Source organism: Anopheles merus, chromosome 3R (assembly GCF_017562075.2).
Source record: "Anopheles merus strain MAF chromosome 3R, AmerM5.1, whole genome shotgun sequence".
Lineage (NCBI taxonomy): Eukaryota > Metazoa > Arthropoda > Insecta > Diptera > Culicidae > Anopheles > Anopheles merus.
Genome location: NC_054084.1, coordinates 21,747,617 through 21,772,801, shown reverse-complemented (window position 1 = coordinate 21,772,801; position 25,185 = coordinate 21,747,617). Strand labels below are relative to the sequence as shown.

At 42.2% G+C, this 25,185-nt stretch overlaps 1 protein-coding gene across 16 annotated transcripts; it reads right to left on the bottom strand.

The window, feature by feature from the left end:
• Positions 1–1,290: 1,290 nt before the first annotated feature.
• LOC121598019 (cyclin-Y-like protein 1) lies at positions 1,291–24,679 on the bottom strand. 16 transcript variants are annotated; one of them, XM_041924456.1, is made up of 3 exons: positions 24,602–24,679; positions 23,113–23,358; positions 1,291–5,815 (listed from the first exon to the last, which is right to left on the bottom strand). In XM_041924456.1, exon 3 carries the CDS (start codon positions 4,694–4,696, stop codon positions 3,587–3,589), a length of 1,110 nt encoding a protein of 369 aa, XP_041780390.1. In that variant the 5' UTR covers positions 4,697–5,815; positions 23,113–23,358; positions 24,602–24,679; the 3' UTR covers positions 1,291–3,586. The 16 variants fall into 16 exon arrangements, with proteins under 16 accessions (XP_041780390.1, XP_041780388.1, XP_041780387.1 ...); XM_041924454.1 differs by having other exon boundaries at positions 24,353–24,672; XM_041924453.1 differs by having other exon boundaries at positions 24,564–24,672.
• Between the last annotated feature and the right edge of the window lie 506 nt (positions 24,680–25,185).

Genomic DNA, 25,185 nt, shown 5'->3' with positions numbered 1-25,185 from the left:
CTTCGCAATAGGCTCTTCTTACAGGGTTTCCCACGATTTATTGGTCAGATCCCATGATTTTTTGGTGCGTTCCCACGATATTTTGGTCGTATCCCATAGATTTTTGGTTCGTTCCCATAATAAATTGGTATTTTCCGCTTGGATATCAATACAATGGGACCAAAAAATTCTGGGAAACGGCCAAAAAATCGTGGGAACGCACCAAAAAAAATATGGGAACTCACTAAAAATTGATGGGATCCAACCAATAAATCGTGGGAAACCCTGTATACACGATTTACGATTTTTCATATATAAATTGGTACGATAATTCCTTTTTTTCCCATTTGCTTCATCCACTTCTGGCTTTCCATTCTCTTTCATTCCGTTTTTTTCGCTTTCTACTTTGCTATTTACCGTTTTCCAATGCGCTTTTCTTTATAGCTTTATACGTTTTCATAGTTCCTATTATGACAATATCTTTTTTACTTCTTCTTCGATTGCTATCATCGGTTGCGAACGGAATTGTGTATTTGTTGTTTGCTTTTGTGTGTGTGTTTTTAATGTTTTTTCTTTACTTTTTCATTTAACACGCACAACTTTTCCCTTTTTTTATTCTTGCTCTGTTTCTAGTGACTATTTTTCTTGTTCTTCTACACATGGATTGTGTATGTCTCTGTGTGTGTGTTTTTTTCTTCTCTCGCACATTTATTAACGTTTTTGTTTTGTTCTAAAATACCGTTACCGAAAACGTGTTTGTTTGTTTTTTTTGTCTACTCCCGCCTTTTAATCTTCAGTCATCGTGCGCGGAGACTCCACAAATGCTTAGTGTTCGTACACTTCGTTACTTTTTAAATTTAAATTTTGTTTACTTTTCTGTTTAATACCGTGCCCTTTGACTATATTGTGCTGTAGAGAGGGTGCTTACCTATCCGGATTATAAACCAAACAACAAGTGGGGGAAAAAACAAAATATAAAAATTTATCATTGGAAGTTACTTTTTTTTACACAAATTACACACATGCTTTTGTTTTCGTGACTAATCGAATTAATTTTACGCGTTGATTTTTGCCATCGTGGAAGTTCTGGAACAAACACACGCACCTCAATTCTTCATTTAGGGAACTTTCTGACTCGTGTTTTTTTAATGTTTATTACTATTAACTTTTAATTTCTCTCTCACACTCACATCGATCTTTGTCGTGAGGTTCTGTTCCCTTTCTTCGCGCCCAATGCCTAATTGGTTTGGTGGTGGTGGTAATTGTAAGCATAAAACAAGCAAACAGACAAAACCTACATGACTTAGTTGGTGGTGAACCCGTCGAATGTGACTAAGATTAGAAGCTGAAGGGTAAAGCGTGAGAAGAAGAAGGTGATAACAAAGCAGCAAATCAAGAACACTTTTATGCTTATATTGTAAGCACACGTATTCTCTCTCTTCCTCTTTCCTTGTCTGGCTATTTGCAGCAAAAAACATTTGATTTGTTCGACTAGCAATGGAGAGATAAAAAAAACATGCAATGTTGAAAAGAAACCCCATGTTGTATACATTACGTTCCGCGTTCGTTGGCATCTGAATTAAAACTCCACGTTTTTGCTACTTTTTCCTCTATTTTTTCCCTACTTTTACTGACGTGTACCTATTCTGTGTGGTTTTGGTAAAATTTAATATTGTTTGGTCATTTCGTTTAACTGTGTGGCCTTTTCCTCGTGTAGGACATGTAGGTGGCGCTGGGGTTTTGTCTTCAACTTTACGCGGGGTTTCACATTCTAATGTTTTTTTTGTTGCTATTTCTCAATTTATCTCGAAAATCAAAAGCCTTGCTACCTTTGTATACTTTTTTCCTCATCTCTATTGCAATAGTAAGTTGTTTCGTTTACTTTCACCTCATTTTCACACCTTCGTTCGTTTGTTGCTTGTGTTTTGCCTGTCTTTTGCTTAATAATTACGCTTTCTTTAGTTGTATTTACTTTATCGCTCTTTTTTTCTTCTTTTTTTGTTATCCACACAAACACACGCTTCTTTTATTTTTTGTTGTTTTTTTTCCTTTTCAATTTCTTCTGTTACAATATAAAAAAGCGTTTACCCCTTTTCCTCGGTACAACACATTAAAACGGAAGAAAGGTGGACCTTACACCCTGTTTATGCTGAGATTTTACCGCTACACTAGTACTCGATTTAGTGAGCATGTGTATGTTGGAGAACGAATAATAGCAATAGCGCAGTGCCCGTGTAGGTAGTTGTAATGCGGTTCATTTCTACTTTCTACTATTCTTTTTTTCTTTTCTTTCGTGACACCTTTTTTTTTTTACAAACCGTTCATTTCATAGTTGAAGTAGAGCGCCAAACTAGCTCCATTCTACGCGCCACGTTGCTTTACAAGATACAATATTGTGTAGCTTTGTTTAGTAGTTACTCTTAAGAAATATCACTAGAAAATGCATTCTACCTATCAGTATATTTGTATAGACGGCGTCGGCGGTGACGGCAGCAGTGTGAGATAGAGAGATGGGTGGAAGGGGGCGAAAGGAAGGGTGTGCTTTGTGAATTTGGAAGGCAAAAGCAGTTTTGTCGTCGCCCAAATGGATCGAACGCTGGTGAGCAACGAATTACAAAAACGATTTCGAACAAATTTAAAATAATTTTTCAAATGAAAATAATTTAACAATTAAAAAAGCGGTACCGGTAGCGTACAAAACGCAGTACGCTTTCAACTCAAATAAGTGCTTCTGAAAAAGCAGCTTTAAAAAAATACAATTAAAAAAACACTCTGCCCATGATAATTCCAAATTATGCAACAAATTGCATTGAGCCGAAAAATCAACACGTTATCTCACTGTTTCCCCATTTTCCATTTTCCTTATTTTTTACCTCCTGCTAAATGTAATCGTTGTTTTCGATCCGCGCAATCATGTATTGTAGAAAAATATTGCCTTCCATTACCATTCGCTCTGAGGGTTTGGGGGAGGTCCTCAAGGTAGGATCCTTCAATGTTGCTTTTTCTATGGGAGAATATTATAAATTGACACAATTTGTTCATAAATTCTCTTCTTTTTTCGTGCAGAAGCGGAACGGAATCATGTGCAATGAAATGGAGGTTTGTAGGTTGTTGTTGCATCAGATTTGGACTTTGGATCAAACTTCCAACGAAATCTTGTGTAGCCGTCTCTAATTCCGTACCCTCAAGCGGCTTACGATCATCTTCCTCCATTCGAGCACAAAAGCGGATCGTTCTAGTAGAGTAGCACAGAGTTGCTACCCGATTGCTTCGTCTCCAAATGAAACACTTCCTCTACTCCTCCTAAACTGAATCCTGACACGGAAGCAAACGTATAGCACTAGAACGCACGCATACCACGCACGTGAGTGAGTGTGAGTAATTACAATAGCGGTGTGTGCGCAGTGCAGTGTGTTTGTAGATGTAGCGATAAGGGGGGGTAAGAGTAGCGTTGCGTTCTAACACGACGATAGTTTACAACTAAGTTTTAGTTTTGTTTTTTTTTTGTTTAGCAGCGACCGTAAGCTGCCTTTCAGACAGCGCGGGGACGGTGCGCAAACCCCCCTTACCAGCCACGGGTGTGGGCCGCGGACGGGCGGGAAGAAAATCACGACAGGATGGCCACGCTGCGCCGGATGCCGCCCTGCTGGTGGATATTATCGATCGAGGACCACTTCTTCATCCCATTCTTGAGCGCTTCGGCCGTCGCCTTGTCCTGCATGACGCGCGACATCGCTTCCAGCTTCTGCGCTCGCTCCTTGGACAGTGGCTCGGTCGGGAAGGACAGATCGTTCGCTTCGGCGAGCGTGCGCAGATCGAAGTAGTACTTCGCGTACACCGACGACGGCACGTTTATGTTAAACTGTAGCAGCTCGAGAAACTGTCGCTCGAGCTCGTTCATGTCCTCCACCGTAATGTCCTTGAGGATTTGGCAGTAGTCGACGTTCCAGACGGCCTGATCGTCCCACACCTTGCTCGCGAGCAGAATCGCTCCGAGCACTATCCGCTTCCAGTTGCAGGACGCAATGTCCAGTTCGGCGTACGTTAGCAGCCGCTCGAGATAGACCAGCGTGATGATGGCACACTCGGCCGTCAGCTGGGCCGCGTTGAACAGCGTCCGGACGAACTTGTAGATCTGCCGGTGCTCGGGATTGTGCCGATCGTAATCGTCCGGCACCGGGTCGCGCGTCAGCGGGTGCAGCTTCTCGTCGAAAATGTCTATCCGCCGCTCGCTGGTACGGTTCTTGATGTGATAGTAGATCGCGAGCGACACACACTTGACCGTGTTCTTCAGGTTCGGCTGCGACACGGTACTGTCGTCCAGGTAGATCGTGGAGCAGCTGCTACTCTTCTTCAGCATCCCACCGCTACCGCCACCACCGCCTCCACCTCCACCACCACCACCGCCACCCCCACCGCCAGCGCCACCGCCACTCCCAGGACCACCACCGCCCTGCGGAACGATCTGGTGCTGGGACTTTTTGCGCGTCATCCCATTCTCGAGACTTTGCTTGGAGCGCTCCAGGAACATGGTGCCGGCCGACGGATCGACGGACGGATCATGCTCCCCGTCGTCGCCCTCGCGCTCCGAGATGTGCTGCAGATTGTTCGCCGATAGTTCACCCTCGGGCATGTGCTCCTCGAAGACGGGCGCTTCCTTTGCTTTCCGCGTCGGCGGTGGACTCGTGTACGAGCAGCATGACGTTTTGTTACCCATTCTGTTGCGCTAGCTGCTGCTGCTGCTACTGCACTGCTCTACGTTTTTATATGTTTGTCCTTCGTGTGTGTGAGATTGTGCTTCCGTAGGATCAAACCCGGGAAGCGAATGGTTGTGGTGCCGTGACCAGGATACACCCCGGCTTTCTTTTCGTTTCGAGTGCTCCCTCTCTCTCTCCCCCCGTATCGGGTTAAGTGTATTTTTGGCAAGAATCAAGGAAGCTTCTTCACTTGCTGCATAATGGCCGCCGGGGTCTGCGGGGGGGGGGGGGGACTTTCGGTTTCGGCTTCTACCGGTTCCGCTATTAATAGTAGTACCGAGCGAAGGGAAGAGCACAATGTTTATGCTTTTGGTAGCTTTTTCCCACGGCAAAGATGTTCTATTTTTACATGCCGCGCATCCGTAATATTAAAACGTCACACAAATGTGACCCACCCGATTGGAAGATGCTGCACAGTATTATTTGACTACAATTCTTCAGTGGGAGTTTTTTTTGTTCTCAGGTTGAAGTCTTCGTTGCAATTCTGGAATGAAGTAAAATTTGGCAGTCGATTCGGTAATCGGATAGCTTCTTCGAACGAAATGTTGCCGGACGTTTCCGCCGCACAGCTCAGTATTTCTCAGATGACTAGAGATTGGAGGGAGGATGCAAATGATACCGCGCCCGCCGTCCTTCGTTAGCGTGATTGTGCTGTGTTATTCTTGAAGACGTTCTGTCTGTGCGCTGTTTTTTGCTCTTTTCAATCTCGGTACTTGGGTTGCTCCTCTTTTGCTATGCTTTTATCGTTCAGCGTTGCTCTAAATTGGTTTCTGTTTCACTTTTCGCATCACGTTGCATCACGGCGATGGCGTGCTGGTTCTTAACGGATAAAATTTGGCACTAGATCCGCTCCTTCTCCTTCCCGTTGGTATGGCCTGAAGCGGTGTGTAGAAGCGTGTGTGTGTGTGTTCCTTCCAGAGCAAGAAGAGTCCTTCGGGATGGTGCAATGATGTGCAAAGCGAAAGCATAAACGCCCAAAGGAAGATGCTAGACACGAATCTTTGCACTGAGCTTCTGTCCTTCTCTTTCTAATGGTAATTCGAGAAATTCCAGAATTGGGAATTCCAGAAAATACGTTTCTGGAAAGATAAAAAGAAAACAAAAAATTAGTAACAATGTTGAATGTCTACTTAAAGCTATAATCTAGATATTTGATGAAGGCAAAAAGCAAAGAAATAGCACGTTCAAACACACACACAGTCGTTATTCATTTTGGGACGGTAATAACTTAACATCGATCAGTGAACTGTTAAGAGCTGTGACATGCCGAACAACCAATAATTATCATTTATCATCAGCAAACCCCTGGTTCTACTCCACACAACACAACAGGTGTCCGCAGGACGGGTTGTTCGTTCGGTGGCGCTTGAACCGCACAGCACTTTTGTCGCACCCTCGTGTCACAACACTGATATTGGCGTAGTCGTCCTGACTTGTTTGCTTTTTGTGTGTGCAAGGTTGCAACCGGTTTCACGATAGCGCTGCTACGATAGAGGTCGCGAAAGATAAAGCGAAAGGATGTTCGATTCCACTCCCCTTTTCTGGGTGTGTTTCAGTCGCAACAAAGGTGTGATTTATGGCGATCGTCTTTCGGCTGAAGTGATTCAATTTGTTTTCGATTTGTATTCAAGGTTGGCTTTTTGTGTGATTTAATGGCAGGAATGATGAACGTGGAACGGTCGTCTAACATTATTTTTACTTTTACTATAGTTATGTGGTTTTATAGTTTCCTGTCAGAACTAACTTTCTACCTTACTCGTTTACAATTTCGGTTGCTGATGTAGATGCAGTTATAGAAACTCGCCAGAAAGAGGCATAGGTTATGTATGATAAGAAATCATCAGAAGCCAAAAAATTACATAAATCAAAGATTGTATAAATGATACGATAAATATGCTAGGATGTAATACACAATACATTTCAATCTTTTGGTTTCAGCAGAACTTAATAAACGCTTCGAGATACGGGATTAGACAAATAAACGTCTTCGGTTCTCGTTTCCCGTGTAAACCCGAGGACCTGATACAAAGAACATCGCAAGGAACTAAGTCACCATGCTTTCTCGCACTCTGTGAGATGTCAAGATCTTTCTAATAGTAAGAAGTATAAACACTTTGTTAATAAATATAAAGGATTCATGCGATCATACAACTTGACTTACAGTGTTTATCGAAAGAGAGCGTTCGCAACGATTAATCCCGAATCGCCCTAAGTATACGAATTGTGGATGGGATTATGATCTTGTATCATTTCTTCATATCATATCATTGGGGCCGGTCTGGTCGTCAACTCGTACGACTTTATAGCATGCCCGACATGGGTTCAAGCCCTAAATGGACCGTGCCTCCTATGTGTAATCAGTAAGTCACTGAAAGCCAAGTCCCAATAAGTGGCACAGCGAAGGTCTTGACCGACAACGGTTGTGTTGTGCCAAAGAAGAAGAAGAAGATCATTTCTTCACTAAACTCGGAGACAAGCGAGAGGTTTTTTTTAGTACCATCAAATGAAATTGACCATAAAAATAACTTAAAAAACGTATGTTCTTAGTTTAGGTTTGCGGGTGAAAGCAAGAACCTGTAGTGTTAATCAGATCTTTGAGGGTTATGACAGTAGCCTTGACATTGACTCAGTTGATAACCGAATTTAGTCATAATTACAAGGTATGATATAAGACATCACACTTATGATGGTCTAATTGAATGATTTGTTGCTTATCTTCTTAAACTTAATTTGTAATTATTTACAGTCTTTCTTGTTACACCTTGCTGCATGGTTAAGTTAAATGTGTTTGATTGATCATTGCGTACACCAGTTACCGCGATGTTATATGAAAGAATTAACGTTAACAATACATTAAGCAAACCTTTGCAGTTAGAAATTGCACTTAGTTTTCCAAAACTTTTAAAGTAAAAAAGCAACATTTTGATGAAAATGTATCACACATCAAGGACGTTTGATCTAGCAAGCAAAACATTAAAGTGCTATGGTTGATCGTCACATAATTCCAAAGCCACATTTGATCTTTGACAGGAACAGGTCAAATGATACTGTCAAACAAAAGAGTCGCCTTTCCGTGTTCAACAATTACATCCCATCATCATTACTACACTGGCTGCTGCTCCAGTCGATCAACGGACCATCATCATCATACCATCGCGCTTGTCACGAATGTGTGTGGCACGAAGCAGAAAGTGGATTTTCGCATCGTTTTCGCCCCGTCCGACTTGCGTGACGACTACTGCTACTGCTTGTGTGTGCTCCCAGCTGCTGTCACGATATCCATCCAAACGAGGCACGGGGTGTGTATCCGCTTCCACCAAAAAAACACATTGGCGGCACCTTGCAGTGTCTACACGACGCCGTCACAGTGAGTTGATCCCTTCACGTCGAAAGTGTTGTGCTGGGATGCAGTGTCATAAAAAAGGCAGCAAACTATTACACTGCTGCCGTGCATTCCAGTATGGAGTGGAGTGCGAACGAGGCGAAAAAAACACAAACGGTCGACGATGTGTGTAGCGCCACATACCCGTGTGACAGGAAAATGCAGCCCAGAGAGGTGGAGGTGTCATTTATTTTCCCATAAAGTGGCGCATTTTACAATTACGTGGACCGCCATTGCACTCGTGTTTCACTCACAATGTGTTTCACATTTTAACGGATGGAAGGAATGTTTCTGCAAGTCAGAACAGTAGAACTGTGTACGATTGATATTTGCTAAAACAAAAAGACAACACACCATGATGTAGAGCAAAGGCAGTCAACATTCTTCACTTGAATGGATCACGAAAACGGTAAAGCATCCACTCTCTCCCGTGAGACCACTATCACTTCACTGCTACGTGTTTCGCTTGATGTGACCGGTGGCCGGGGCACAAACTGTAACGAAGAAAACTAGAGTGACGGATGGACACCGTAAACCCTCCCGTACAAGCAAATAGTAAAACATCACGCTTTCAGTTTTTTTGGTTAGTTAGGAAATCATAATTACGCCATCAAGCCGATCACCCGGATCACCGAACGATCACGCGACACAGTAGCGAACGAAATGGAACGATCGTTGTGGGTGGAGAAAAGCGTTAGAAAACGGTTGATTTTTAGTTTTCGAAGCAAAGCAGAGAAAGAAAGGTTGCATCTTGCACCCGACGTTCCAAAACGTGATTGGTGTGTGAAAGCTTGGAGAGAAAGAGAGAGTGAGAGAGAAACTAAGAAGGTGGAATAAATATTAAATTAAATTAAAACAAAAAATCAAGCTTAAAGCACGCCACCGATAGCTGTTCGTTGAGGCAGAGAAGGAGCCTGAAAAACGAATTCTAATACAAAGAACAGTTCTCTTTCAAAATCGTTTTTCTAATTGGTTTTTCTAGTTAAAATCTAGAAGGAGGCAAAAAAATAATCTCCACTTTTTAACCACAACATTATAAATCAACGCTTTCCTGCGAAATGAATACGAAATTAAATGCAGCTTTCGGTGTGTGGTTGTGAAGCGAATGAAATATTCAGCCCGAATCACACGCCCGGTTCCGGCTGGTTTTGCTCTCCATTTAGTCCGGTCGGTTAGAATTTAATTATAAAAACCACGGAAAACCCACAAAACCGAAAACAGAAGAGGCACGTGAAGGGTGGGTTGTGCACACTGCTGGCAAGGATACCGACGGTTCCAACACCGCGTTTACCTAGTGCTACTACTTCTTCTACTGCTGCCGCTGGCCAATTCGGTCAAAGTAGTACGGCAAACACTACAGGACCAACTGGGCGAGACGGTAAGACCAAAAGAAAAGAAAAGAAAAAACCACAGACAGCAGATGAACCAACGAAGGAAGGAAGGTAGTGTTAAACAAAAAGTAGCCATCCAAGTGCACGACTTTAACTTCCACTTTTCGATTGCGCTGCAAACCCGCAGAAGTGTTTGCAAAAATAATTAAGTGATTTGCTTCATTTGCTATATCAATTTAATGAAAGGGCCCTGCCGCCGCCGCCGCCGCCGCCCGAACCGCCAGCACACAAACATAACTTAATGATGTCACCCCAGGAGGGAAAGCGGTGAGATGGTGGGCTACGGGCTCTTCAGCTATTGCGTTCGGTTGACTTTAGGGTCCACCCGCAGAATGGCTGGTATCGTTTTGTAGCAGCAAAATGCAAAAACCGGGGCGCCTAGAATGGTGTGTTATACTTTACGATTACATGCGGCTTCAGGGAGGCGTTTGCAAATACGCTGGGTAGATTTTATCGTGCAAAAGAAATCGAGAAGAGTAAACGAACGAACGACGCGACCAATTGCAATCAAACGTAGTTAATTAAACAGCGGTCCGGTCAACAGTATGCGGGTGTGTATTTTTAAACGGTGAAGTAGGGGAGGATAAATTAAGCCAAACAAACTAGCAACTGTGGTTTAGTGTGGCGGTTGTGTGCACTATTCACTAATAAATTCAGTGTGCTTTTTGGTCAATGTACAATCCCATAAAACAGTCACAGTTGTTTGTTTGATTAACTGTAGTTTTAAGTGCTTCTCGAAACAATCAAGGAAAAGATTTTCGTGGCTGGTGAAAACTGAGATTTGATCTCATAACGCTTAATATGCAAACCCGTGCGCTTACCGCTGCACTGTGAAATCATTCCAGTAATACGTGCGCTAAATGTTAATATCAATGATTGCATGTGAGGTTTATGATAATAATAAATATGGAGATTTAATTTAAAACCCTAAATTATACAGAAAAATGGTCTTTCTTCAACTGAATGATTTCACACAAAAAAATTACAACAATAAATCAGTCCCTCTTAAAAGGGACCGCAACGACAGCCACGGCCGTTACGGCCGGTATTCAGGCTAGAGAATTTACGTTAAGCTTGTTACCATAAGTAACATCGCCGATTGTCTCTTCCGGAGAAGAGGAGCGAAAGAAAACCCTACCATAATGTTACACTTGTTATGGGCTATTCGGTGGTCACTGCAGATCCAGCTGATACTGTGCGCTAACAAGGCCAAACCACTACCTCTCTAACAACGACGCGAGCCCGGTGGAACGGGCACAAGAACAAATTCACCATTGCGGTCAGGAAAAATCATGACGGGAGCTCCTTTTATTTCCAAGTGGAGTAGAATTACGTCTAGCTGAAAGAAGCAGTAGAGCATATACCTGTGTACCATATCAAACCAGCAGAAGTCAACCCTTGGTGTATATGCCTCTTTTATATAAAAGGAATAGCTGGCTTCCTTACTTTACGAACAATCTATCGGTGTTGGATTTGCAGCAAAAGGTCAAACAGACGCTCCTGACCTGTGTCAGCCTATCCATCCTCCCCACTTCCTCCGGGGTAAGGACATTCCTTGTATCCTGTGTATTGTACCCGGCCCCCCCCTTGGGATGGATGCAGTTGCACGGAAGAATGCACATACCCCCGGTTGGGAGGGGAGAGCACCAAGCAGCCACAGAAACCTATTTGCTTGCTGGCTTTTGTGGGTCGTTAGGAGGTGTGTGTGTGTGTGTGTCTATGTGTGATGAACTTTGAACCCTTTTTGCCATGCCTTTTGCCCTTTTTTTGCTGCTCAAACAAGCAGGAAAGAAACCGACTTGCAGAAGGCAAAACCACCCGCAAAGAACCTGTCGTATCCAACGGAAGGGAAACATTAAAAATTTAAGATAAAAAAGAGCCAACCGGGAAAGAAGGGACCCGAGGATAAAAATCAACTCCCAATGAAAGAAGTATGGGAGGCGTTTGGGAGCAACAGCGGTGGACGTTGGAGAACAAAATACAGGAAGGAAAGTTTAAACCCTTATATCCGCCCTAGGGTGCCTATTGGCGCCGTTGTTTGGGACCAAAGTTTGCACCTTTTAGCAAAAGGGTTAATTTAGCCGTCACCGTTTGGAAGCAGCTGAAGCGGGGGGGTTTGTCGTGTTTGAGTATTGGGTGGATGAGTAATAAATTTTCTTTTTTTTTATTGTTCTGATACATTTTCTTAAAGTGAAGCGTGATTAAAAAAAGAATTTGTGATCATCAAAAGTACGAAAACGCCGTGCAAAATTAAAACGTCAATAGACCTGCTATATTGCTATAATAGAGCTGCTTATATTGGCCAAAACTAAAATTAAATGCTATTAATGTAGGCACGTAGGATCGGCTCTCCGATTGGCTTTTCCATTAAAAATTAAAACTTTGCCTAATTAGTAAACTTTTCTGGGAGGAGGAGGAGGAGGAGGACGAAGAGGAGGACAGGAAAGGATTGTGCAAAATCTCGCAAAAACTCGATCGTTACAAGGTAAACCGGATCTTACCACATACCCAAGACAACCCATTCGCAAGCTACCCTTTATCATATCAGCTACAAAAAAGGGATTCATTTGAAGAAGAAAAAAAAAGAAAACAACATCCAGCAGCAAACGGTTGCAGGGCTCTGTGTGTGCGTCGGAATGCCGAGATTAAATGAATTCATTAAACTAACGCAAACGCTAGACGGTACGCTCGTGACGCCACTCTAATGCACAGACAAGGGGTGGGTAACGGAATGGGGACCGCTTTTTAGCAAAACCTTTGCACACTGCCACAATCAGTGGCGAGCGGAAATTCTTGCTCGACTAACGAAACTAGGACAGAGATAATTCTCGGATGGGGGAGGGGGGGGAGGGGGGGGATAATTGTTTTAAAACTATCGCAAATGTATCTGTACTGTTTGTGGACGGTGGACGTGTAATGTAGCTGCAGTAGCAGTGCACCATGCTACGGAGGATGACGTGGGATGTAAAATAAATTTGAAGGTAACATCGTCAACTGGACCAACTGGTGGACAAAGTTGTAATCTAAATGTAAGTTATTAATGAAAAGGATATTGATAAGAGCTTTTTGGAACATTTTCGTTGCTATCTTATTTACTTTCTTTTCCGCTTTGACAGATTTACAGGATTTTACAAGTTAGTTTCGAATGTAAACGTTGTTGCGTATGTAAAATTTCATATTAAAGCAAATACACAATTTGACAGCTGTTGAAAAACATTTTTGATGAGGTGAATAATTATGTACAAATTCGATAATGACTTGGAAAAGCCTGTAAGTTGGTGATACAGGGTTTTCCAAGTCACTTTCCAATGTGCACATAATTATTCACCTCCTCCTCCAAGATGTTTTTCAACAGCTGTCAAATCACCGACAAACCGACGTGACACTTCGAACAAAATGAGCTTCAAAAGTTGTCTGTTTATTTCAAATGAAAATACGTTAAATACGTTAAATAAATACGATCTAGCGCCATCTCTATAATGATTCGCTTATTACACTGACACAGACGAGAAACTGCTGAACTTCCTTTTTGTTTTTCTTCCCAAATTCTAATGCGAATTGTTTTATTCACTTCTCACATCTTTTGTTTTGATTTAGAAACTTATAAAATGATTTTTCTAGGTGTTTTGTCCAATAATTCTCACAAAATCTTGCCTCACTCTTCCTTTGCAATTTGTATTTGGAAAAGTTGTTTACATCTAAGATGCCGTGAACAGAGCTTACTTTGACAGAAGTGATCGCCTCACTAGCAAATGACAGTACTTTCGTGTGGGACATTTTTGTAACGCATGTGTCACGTCGGTTTGTCGGTGGTCAAATGCTGTTTTTGCTTCATAATGAAATTTCAGTTTTAAAACATGATAATTAAAGAAAAAATAAAGACTGTCAAATTCAATCCAGCTTGAGACGTGTTGAAAATCATGCTGAAGAAATTAAAAAAAATATGATGGAAATGAAATATCAGTTTGATTTGGATAAATATCTTCCACGCGGTGAATAACAACGTTTACATTCGAAATTGACTTGAAAAACCCTGTAAATCAAACGATGCGTTTGAACCTTTTTTTAAATTCTACGTTACATCCCATAGACCACTAAATAGATACAATTTGGTTTAAAATCACATGCTATGGAATGGCGGATAATTTTGTACAGAAAATGTCTATAAAAGGACTAAATAATATAATTGATCTTTCTTTACATTGACTATTTTGATAACATTATCACAAATCATTATCAATGATATTCTTAAATTCATTAAATGGAATTATCTGTTTATTTAATTTCCATTAAAAAGGCATTTTGCAGCATTTTGATCCTTTGAATTGTACGTTACATTTTTACGAAAATGTGTAATATTGTATTCGATTTAGAAACAAAACCATTTTGAATACAAAATTTTAGCAAAAATCAAGCGAACACTAATTAGAGGTCCATCACACATTGAGCTTAGATATTAGTCATTTATAGTCCAATTGAAGGAATGAGTTGTAGTTGAGGTATAGATTGTAGTTTATTTTAGCTATTTTTTCAGAATGAAACCATTCATGGCAACATTTGTTGGATTCTTATGAAAAGAGAAATGAGTAATTCAATTCAACATGCTTGCACAGTTCAAGTGAAGGCAATGAATCAACGCGTTGAGTGGGGAATGACGTGAGTCGATAACCGAACGCCAATACATTATCAGGATCTAGATAATTTGGGACACTCACACTGCAACAAACACAACAACAACAACGTTCCCCCACACCGACAGCAGGGCAGGAAGTAATGGTGCATCTCCACCGTTTTACCTCAACGCCCTAGGTGGCGTCTGACAACAGCGGGACGGAGGGCGGACAGCTTTCCTTATCGGTTCAAATCTTCTGTTAGCGCCTTCCGGGACATACATCACACACGCACGCCAACACCAACAAAAACATGAGCTACCGCATTAATGTCGGGTGAAGTTTCTAAATAGATATACACAGTGTTACATACATTCACACGCGGTTGGAAGCGCGCGATGTCGCATCGGATAGGAAAGCCCGATGTCGCGCGAGAAGCGATAGCGCAAAAGTCGTTCCCTATCTGCGGTGGACTGTGAATCAAAGCATGGTCACTGGTGAAGGTGTTTGTGGAGGAAAAAAAGGGGGACGGACAACGTGTGTACATGGCAAGATATGGTCATTACATCACGCTTCAATGTCGGCTCCTACTACCATGGCAGCAACCTGTCTGTCCGTGGGGCTTCTTGCCTCGGCGAGTAGTTAAGACAAGTGTCAACATTTTAATAGGCACGGTTAACACTCGAATGTACTTGAAACATAAGATCGAGTAGACAGGAAGGGGAAGAGGAGATTGGTGGTTTCTAATTGTAGAGAGAAGGTTGGTTTTCATGTAGTTACAATTATTGGATCTATTGTGTTTTGTGATTGAGAAAATGAAGAGAATTCAATCGGACATTTAACATATAGACAAAAACATACAATTCTCATAGATTATAATAAATTTCGGGCATTAATGGCCATTTTCTTATTGTATTTCACAGAATATCGTAGCATTGTACAGTAACAAAGAACTGATTCAAACAACATGATTGACCTGATTGACAAACTTTCAACAGGGTGCAGATGAATGGTCCCACATTGGGTCACCTTTCAACATGCAACAAAACCACTCTTTAGGCCCATCTTTAAGAAACGATTCCTCAACTTTACGATCCATTTCCTTCTGGTCCATTAATTCCGGTGAACCCGGTGCGCTTTTTAACGAGCTCCTTTTCCCAACAAGTATACCAGAGCGTTCCAGAGCAGAACGAAAAACGAAAATCAACCATCAGATGCGAATGGAAAATGGCAAAGCTCATAACAACAAACCATCAAAGTTCATGACAGTTTTGTTGTCTTGTTTGGAAATGCACCCCAGGAGGACTGGCCTTTTCCTCTTCCACAATCAATAAACCAACACCATGCAGCACTGACCACGCTCAATCTGTTGAGACGGTAAGGCCACTTTTCCGGGAAGGAATTCAGCCCCCCCAAGGAGACGTGTCAGCAAATGGGTAGGATTTTATCAACTACTTATTGAGATGGAGTCCTTTGAGAGGAATGGCATTTTTGAGGAAAATAATGATGAAATGAAGGATTATTAGAAGAGGGAAATGGATACAGGAAGTTTAATGAGACAACAAATTAAACCCGTTAAGCACCAAAGCTAACCAAATCACTGCTAGAAAATGATCACGATGATCATGGGCAAACTAAATCCGTTCCAATCACACCCTTCTCTAAATCAATACTGAATTACACATCGAACGTCCATCACGGGACGGATTTGCTATTGGATAATAAAAATGGACGAGCCAAGGAAAAACAATGGAGAACATTTGGCTTTGGCTTTTCTTCCTTTTTATTGAAGCCGCACCTCATCGCACCCACCACACCCGGTGTGCTGCTGCTTCATGATGTTGTTGACGATGATGATGTGGACCACTGATCCGTGAGCCCCATCATCCTCGATCGGGTTTTTTTGGTTTATTACGCGGCGGACATTCGAAACGTCGCGTAACCGTGGCTACCCCATATCCAAAAGCTGCTGGCAGTAGGCCAACACTACTGTACTGGGGGGAGGGGATGAAACTCACACCGAAGCTGATTTGACAGTGTTGCTTTAAAATAGCGCCCTCTAGCCAACAAAACACACCGACCCGAGCAACCTGTGTACGCTAAAAGCTTCAATTTAAATAATCCAATAAATGACACCGAATGATACGGCAAAAGCAGAGGCAGAGGCGCATAATGAGAGCCGAGCCGGCGGAGGACCCGGACAACCCGGCGATGTCGCTGCTGATCGATACATTTTAGAATCAGAACTCCAAAATAGGCAGACAGACAGCGCGCGATGCCCTTCTAATGGGGCAGACCGACCGGGTGGTGATTGAAATATTGCCCTCCACACCTTCTGCTTGCCCTCCGTAAAGTGACCCCTCGTGGTGGATGGTTGTTGATGTTCGTCGATCGGTTTAATGGTTCGACCGTGTGCGACATATAAAGGTTATATGTGGCTGGCTAGAGCCGTAGCAACGCGAGCAGCACTTGATAAACTCACTGCACTCTCTAGTTGTACCTTCACGTGCTCATTACACGATCATTACGTACGGTTGTGTGCAATTCGTTAAGTGTATTGATTTACCATCAGCGTGTGTCAATAATGGTTTTATTGTTTAATTTTTACCTTTTTTCCTCTCTTATGGAACCAATATTATTTCAATCGCTTGTCCCCCCAACAGAACGTCAGGCTTTAAACAGACAATTGAAACTACTGACTGCTGTTATGCAAATTAGAACATCTAGCAGTAATTCATCTGTCGCTCCAAGGTATTCCACCAGACGTCGGATGAGTGTCTCGAGGATTTGTGTTTCGATTTTTCCCTCGTCCGGGGTCTAACGGTTGCTATCGACAGCGGAAGGTAATTGGATGTCACGACCGTTCACGTCCGGCCGTTCACCACACCACCAGCACATGGCCCCCTCCTGTCTGCCTTGTTGTCTTTGGTGGGTGGTTTAAAAACGTGAAAAAAGCTCCCAAAAAGCACAACATCGGTAGAAGACGCAAGAAGAAAATGTTGTGGGGCAAATTTCCAAAAGAGCGCCTTGCCGCCTCCGTTCATCGTCTTCTAGCGTCTAACATCAAAAAGCGGTCTAACGTACCCCCTGGCGTCTAACGTACCCTGGGAGAGCGTAAAGGCATTGCATGCCTGCGCAAATAATATATTCCGTAAGTGCTACAGGTTGGCGAATAAAATGAAACAAACAAACAAGCACACCGAGCGCGCGTGTTCTTCTGTTCGGATATTTTGGTACACGCTAAAAGTGGGAAAAAAGCAGAAAAATACGCCCCCGAACAGTTGCGTCTCTCTCCTTGTCCGGGGAGGGGTTTTTGTCGTGGAAATGGAAATGATTTTCCGACACGTGATCAATCCAGCAGTGTCAGCCCGTCCGTTTCCGAGGCGTCAGGTAGGTCGATGCTCGAATGAGCCGTAATATGACTACATTATTTACAAAAGTGTCATGGTTTTATGGAGCCGCTCGCTTATCTATTTACTTCTGCAGGATAATGCTTTAGTCCCGATTTGAGCTTGTTTTCTGCACGCTGGATGTCGTGCAAGTTTAATGATAAAGACTCTTTTTTCTGGTTCGTTTGACAGGTGGAATATTTGAAACATTTTACTACTTAAGAAAAATCACCTTCCTACTTCACCTGGAGACAGACCCAAAACACGACGCTTAAAGCTACATTAAAACGTACCACATTTTGCAGTACACACCGGAATGGGATCCCGAAAAGTAAGTGACAAACACAGAGCACCCCGTACCACTCAAGGTATGTTGCTGCAGTGTCCGGGGCGATGACGTCAATCATCACACCTTACACCCAAATATGTTGCCCCAACCAGTTGCCAGCTGTTGTTTGTAGAATGCTCCAGCAACGACGACGACGACGACGACGATGATGATGACAACGATGGCCGCTACCACCGTCGTGTCAAGACGGGCCGAGTAATTTAATGTACTATTTATTTTCAAATGAATTCATACGCCTCTTGAAATGGCTTAAAATTGCCCCCACACACACCACCGTTGTTCCCGGGGCGCCATCATGATAGCTCTGAAAAATATAAAATTGCGTAGGAAGGGCGCGGACTGGCAAAGCATCGAATACGCCACACGCGCGCACACACCGTTCCTTCCCGTAGCTGTGCGCGGGTGAGTGGTGTGCGAGGAAGTACTTAGAGTATTGATGGAGGGTGTAGTAGTAATGGAGAACAGGCTGTTTTATTTATTGCAATATGGTTGCAGACAAATTAGGGCAATGGAATTTTGTCGTTTGCGATATTAGTGTGCTATAGACTATTAAGAAACGTTCTTTTTACGAGAAAAAAGAGTCAATGATTGAACGTTGTTGTAGAAGCAATTGTGTTCGGAATCAATTCCGGAGCCGATTCTGATGCTCCGATTAACTCCGGATACAATTCCAGAGTCGACTCCGAATTTGGAATCGGCTCCAGAATCGGAATATACCTGGGAATCGCAATTTGCTTCGGAAACGGAATCAGAATTGATTCCCGAATTTGAATTAACTCCGGAATGAGAATCAATTCTTCAAATGAAATAAGAAGTTAGAAGCAAAATCAATCCAGTAATCTCCATGTGAAAGGATCGTTTACAAGTAAATTTATGGATTATTTGCGGCTATCAATACGTAGCATGAGCTTATGGAAATGCCGAAAATGACTTCGAATTCAACGCCAATTCTGATTTCGGAGCCAATTCTGATCCCGGAGCCCATTTTGGAGCCGATTCTAATACCGGAAACTGTTTTCGGACCTACTATCCGGAATCAATTTTGACGAAAACTTCATTTTTCCCATCCCTAGTATAGTACATGAATCATAGCATTTCTTGGGCTGGATCTTCAGAAATCGATTCTTTTTTTAAGCCCAGGATAAATGTAAATAAATGTTAATATAAATAGTTATTTTACAAAAGGTAAATGAGATTTATAGAATTCTGTTCAATTCATGTTTTATATGCTATAATTCATTTTTTCCTATTTTTTCCTCAAGTCGCAAGTGTTTGGACAAACATATACAGTGGAATGCCGTCTATACGGGTACCTTTTATCCGGCTGTCCGTACATCCGTGCTGTTGTGAAATGACAGTTCAATACAATGGTGACATTGCGTTATGAGGAGGATATTTGAAAAAACCGTTATCAGAGTACATTGTCATAACGAAAAACACAAAATTTATATCGAATATTTAAAATATTTTCATTACACTAACATGAAGGTTATAAGAACTGAGACAATAATTTCCCAAACCAAAGTGCAAATTTTAAATAATTGGGAATTTGGAAAACAAAAACCAACTTCAATGATGGATCTTTCAATGTGAGATTTAGCTTCGTGGCTCTAATTTGAGTTTTTGTTTACCAAAGTTAGTATTGTTTGAAGGAAGCTAATATTTTAAACCAAATTCATGAAGGAAGCTCATACCTTATTTATTCTTCGATTTTTCTTAAATTTGCTGGTAAAATATAACGTAGTTATCAGAGGAAAAAATCGGAAAAAAGGAATTATAGTATCCAATAGCAATTAGTCGTAGCAGAAATAGCTAAATGATTTTAAATTAATATAGGTCGATGAATAATCGCTTCTCCATTTCAATTACTCGACCTCGATAGCTCAACAATCGGTGTAAATGTGAATGAAAAACCAGAGCAAATAATGCTTCCTAATTTCATTTTGTAACAAGCTAAACAGTTAATTATTGAAAAGCAATTAAAACAATTGACAAAACATTATTACGATCCTGTGCCGTAACTCATTGCATTAACAAAACACGAGAACACTGCCCGCGGGGCAAAAGTTTTAAACGATTTTCTGTTTCCACGCGCGATGGAATGGGAATGGGCAGTTCACCCATGCAAACGAAACCTAATTTTAATCACTACTGCTGCACTGGTTGACTGGATTGGAAGGATTGGAAGGGTGTGGTGCTTGGCGCGTTCCCGCCTCCTACCCCATTGCACATTGTCAGCCTTGGGGCGCCTCGGTCCGGCAGTCCAGAGCGTGATAATGGTAGAAGTAGCACAGTGGCACACCGAAGCTGACACCGATCGGAAGTAGACAGGATCGTAAACCAACCACCATCATTATGATCATCATCATCATCATCATCATCATCAGTACAGTGCAGTGTGGCAAAATGCACTAATTTGTGTTAAACGAATAAAGCGAAAAAACAAGTAATGAATTTAAAAAATCACACCATTCTCGCGGGATAAGCTTTTGTGTGGCCCTAAAAACAGAACCATCACACATTGTGATCAGACACAAAACAACGAAACAGGGGAAACACAAAAAAAAAAAACAAGATACAATCCTATAACGATGACCAAAGATGGTAAACATTTGCGTACGTAAATCCGTCCGCCCTACATTCACAAAACCTTGCTGGCTGGCTGGCAGCAATTTGTGCGCCATATCGTCGTCTAGCCCCAATGTTGTCTCCTCTACATTGTTGCAATTGCTATTAGTTTGCTGGGGACATACTCATACAGGGCGCCGATATAGCTTCGGCTTCGTTATCAATTCAAATTGCAACGCAAATACAAATACGGTGAGAACGGAATGGCTCGCCCTCGCACCTACAGCTAAAGCCGGCTTCGACGATATCCGATGGATGGGGGAATGGGGGAGAAAAGGTAAATGGGGCCAGGCTTGGAGAGAATTGGGCTTACACATACGACGGGCGGCTTTCGACTGTTTGAAGTCATTCGGGGGAAAGAAGCCGGAAGCGGCAAGAAATGACATCATGAAGAAATTTGTGGAATTTGGCGCTACGGTCCTTCAACCAATGAGTTTCCAGAAATTATGCTACAAATAAAAACAATGATTGAAGAAAATGATATGTAAAAGCATTAACAATAACACTTTGCATTCATATTAGTATTTTAAACTCTCTAAATTTTAAATCAATCTCTAAACCACCTGAGCGAAAGTATTGTGATGCCGCACTTTGTGATAAGCTTCCCGCGACAATATGTATATATTCCGCTTTCTTCTATCGAAAACCTTTCACCAAAAACGCGCTCTCTCAACTGACCGTGGCAGCTATTCGTGTTGTCCTCTCCGTACCTATCGAAACAAAACGGAAAGAAAGCCGCACCAGCCAGCCGTGCCCGTGCGTTGCACTTTTGCAAGCCGAAAACGCGGATGAAAATAAAACGCAAAACGATTACGTGTGTGTGTGATCATCATAGCTTGTCGTACCGATGGTCGTCGTACCCCGGGGCCTCTCTATCAACATTTTAGTGACAGGCTCGATTGTGATATGTTGCCAACCCGTGTGCCAAGGGCTTCAGCATGGGAAGGGGAGGGAGACAGGTTTGTGAAATCCGGACATAACAGCACGGTCAAAAGGCAAACGAGCCCTCCGGATATGGACAGCTTCGGTGTGTCGATGTGGTCGACGAGCAATGGTGGCGAATGCACACGGAAACACACAACGATGATCCTCGATCGGTACACGATCACAATGCCATCTGTGTGGTGGCGTTTGTATTGTGTTAATGGCTATTGGTTTAATGGCAAAAGGCGGTCTTGTGAATGAATGTTTCAAGTGGCAGCGTAGTAAAGCGTGTGTTTGCCATCGGCTTTTTTATTGTTTTGTTTTGCGCTTTTAGTAAATGCATTGTTTGGGTATCTTAGTTTTACAAAGCTTGCTAAGTGATGGGAGCTTTAATTCCTTTGAGTTAGATTGATTGGATGAAATAGAAATAAGTGCATGCGCTATGGGTCTTAATAAAAATGATTGCAAAATATTATAAAATTTGATGCCATCTTCACACCTAAAGGTGTGCATTTGGTGGATTTTCAATATGTAAAATTATATGTTGTGCTATAATGGACTAACCAACAAAACATAGACATATGGTTTACCCACTCCACAACGAAAAAGCACAAACAAGGACCATTGGGAGGTGAAATAAAAAAAAAAATATAATAATTTCAGTAGCATTTAAAAGGACTTAATGAAAACTTAATGCAGAATATTTAAGAAGAAATATCTACAAACCCGTTCACACAATTCAGTAGAAAACAAGAATGGACTAAAAGTAACTATGAAGTACACAGTTTGGCCACTAAGAGGACGCACTGCACTTGAATCTTATCTAGAATCGATTGTATGAGAGTTGAGAATATCCTATGAGCTGCCTATGAGCCTATCAAGCTGTAACCATCTGTTCTGAAAATGATGAAATTAAGAATGAATTAAAAAAAAAAAAACAACGAGCTTTACTGGAATTTTCTTAGAACAATCGTTCCTTTTGTAACCAGGTACGGCTTTGTACGTGCTCTTGCCATGTATACAATGATCTACAGTCAGTCTTAAAATGGTAAAATATGAACATTTCGACCAACGATTGAGGGTTGATGAAGTGAGAACTGCAGCGCTGAATTACTAATTAGATCTTCGTTTAACCTTGCTTTCAAAAACAGTCGAACGTTTCTGTGAGAATTGTTCGTGCGCATGAAACAATTCCAATTTTTGTTAGGCATCTTGTGAGATAACACCATTCATTTTTTTAATAAAATTTTTAACCCTTCATGATCAGTCCGCCATTGAAGGATATATAGTAAAACAGACATTCTTTGTCACTGGTAACAATACGGTAGCAAAGCAACAGCAACAAACAATTTACAAGAACAAGGAAGAAAAGATAAGAAAGTTTCCCTTGCCTTGGTGTGTCAGGACAAGTTGTGGCCGAAAACAAGACTGTACAAAGTTCAACCATACTGCCGGCCTTTCTTATCTGCACACACACACACACACCTTTGAATCATCGCGGTGCATGTGCGACAAACGAAAACGCGTCGATCGATAAGAAACGTTCCAATCGATGCAGCTTAGGAGAAAGGTTTACCAGTACCCAGGGAGCAGCGGCTGCAGAAGCAGCTGATCGAACCGATCGAAACCAATGAGTCATGCTTTGAGTTTTGTTTGGTAAAAAGAGGCTAAAAAGAGATAAAAGATTTGACAAATAAGCTTACCGAATGATAGAAAGTAGGCTGGATTTTATGTTTTTGTTTAGTTTTGAAGCACTGCCCAACAAGACGCCGTGTCTCTTGCGCACCTTTTTGGGGCAAAAGTGTGTCTTTTCGATTCAAATTTTGCTGTATTTTTACACTTTTATTTTCTTGCACTCCGTTTCTTTATATTTTTAATTGTGACACACGGACACTTTACTCACTGCAATCACAGTTATTCATTATTTTTTTTATTATTGTATTATTCTGCTGTAGAAAAAAAAAAACAAAAATACGATGAGAAACGATTTAAAATTTCACATTGATATGAATCACAATTTGCTAAATAAAAATATACTATATTACATTACACTTTGATTTTCTAGCATGAATCTTATTGCTTTATGCTAAGTCTAATTGTGACTGTAAAACTGTACTTTGTTCTGGGAATGCAATGCAACCGATGTACTATTATCCTTCCTGCATTGGCACCACCTTCTTTACCGCTCTCACATTGGCTAACACTCTGGACACCCGGCCCGGCTTGCGGCCTCTCCGCACGGCACAAACCGTAACGAACCGTTCGGTAGGCTCCAATAATAGCTTTTGGTGGCGGATTGCCCGAGACGCGTTCTATTTCCGCCACACTAAACACACACACATGCACACCCTGTTATCTCACACCCAGTGAGCCGCCTACTTCTTTATAGCCGATACACTCCAGCGCGCAGCATAGAACACACTTCGGCCGCAAAGCATCTGCACGCAGCATGCATCGGCCAAAAAGGGAAGGATGTGCAGCAAGACAGCAGCAGCACACACACACAGAAACACATTACACCACGTCGACCGTCGTCGTCATCATCAGCCGCATCATGATTATCATCGATGGGGTGGGGGGATGGGAGTGTTTCGTAGGTGGTGATCAGAGGGATGGATGTGCCGGTGCGCTGGCTGCACAAGGGAAGGTTGCTGATTCTTCGCGCTTTATCCTGATCAGTACATGGGAAAGGATATGTCACAGTGGGCCCTTTTCGCACACACACATACACTCTGTCTCGCTCTCCCACTGCTGCCTCCTTGCTCGGGCACAATTCCTGTTTCTTTCCCTTCTGCTGCTGACAAAAACACAAAGGAATGTTACCATCGCACGGCGACTACCTTCACGACCCGGGCCCCGGGCAGAGTGGAGCACACACTGGCCTCACGCACGCACTCTGGGGTGAGCAGAAGATTCGCGGACACACGCACAGACTATACATACACACACACACACAGGCACACGCGAATCCGCGACCAACAGCACCACACGGGTGTTGCGCGAATCGCGGTGGTCGTCTCCAGGGTTGGTTCTGCTCTCTGGTAGGTGATTTGCAGCACCCTTTTGGAATTGGATTTGGCCTAGTGCTACCGATACGGACGGCGTTCACCACAATTGCTAACGTTTGACGGCCGCTCACTGCCACAAAACGTACCGTTTTTACACCATTCGGGTCGCGTTTTTCTCACTTACGAGCCGTTTTTACCCCAGAGCACACACAAACACATCCCGTCGTTGTTGTTCCAAAAGTCAAGACATTTTTGATGCTGGATGGCCCAAGTAGCAGATTTGGTCGGTGGGCAGTCGGTGTTTTTGTAGCATGCCGTATCGGAAGGTTGGGTAAAGGTGAATCGTCTTCGAGTAGAACTCTCATCTTGGCATTTGTCTTGCTGTGCGATGTAAATAGAAATCAAAATTAAGCTTATCAGTGAACAGGAATATGACTGAATTTTGGTATAATATTTGAAAAAAGTGTTTTGATTAATGTAAAAATTATAATTGGTACTGGGAAATTGACAATTGGATAAGCTTTGTTTTTATGGGGTCGAATTATATTTTGCCAAATTGAACAAAACATACACACAATCAGAAAACATCGCCAAATGTTGATTCAATTTCCTACTTGGGAAACATGCGTAACGTTAAGCGATGAAAGAAAGTCGTTACGAAAGCGTTACTTGTTGGAGTAATGCATTTTTAAATGAAAAGAAAATGACATAGCCTCATCGGTAAATGCGTGAAATAATTTGAAAAATGTTAAATTTAAAATTTAAAAT

Bases quoted from the DNA above. Each gene is read 5' to 3' on its own strand.
- LOC121598019 (XM_041924456.1), bottom strand. From the start codon at position 4,696: ATGGGTAACAAAACGTCATGCTGCTCGTACACGAGTCCACCGCCGACG.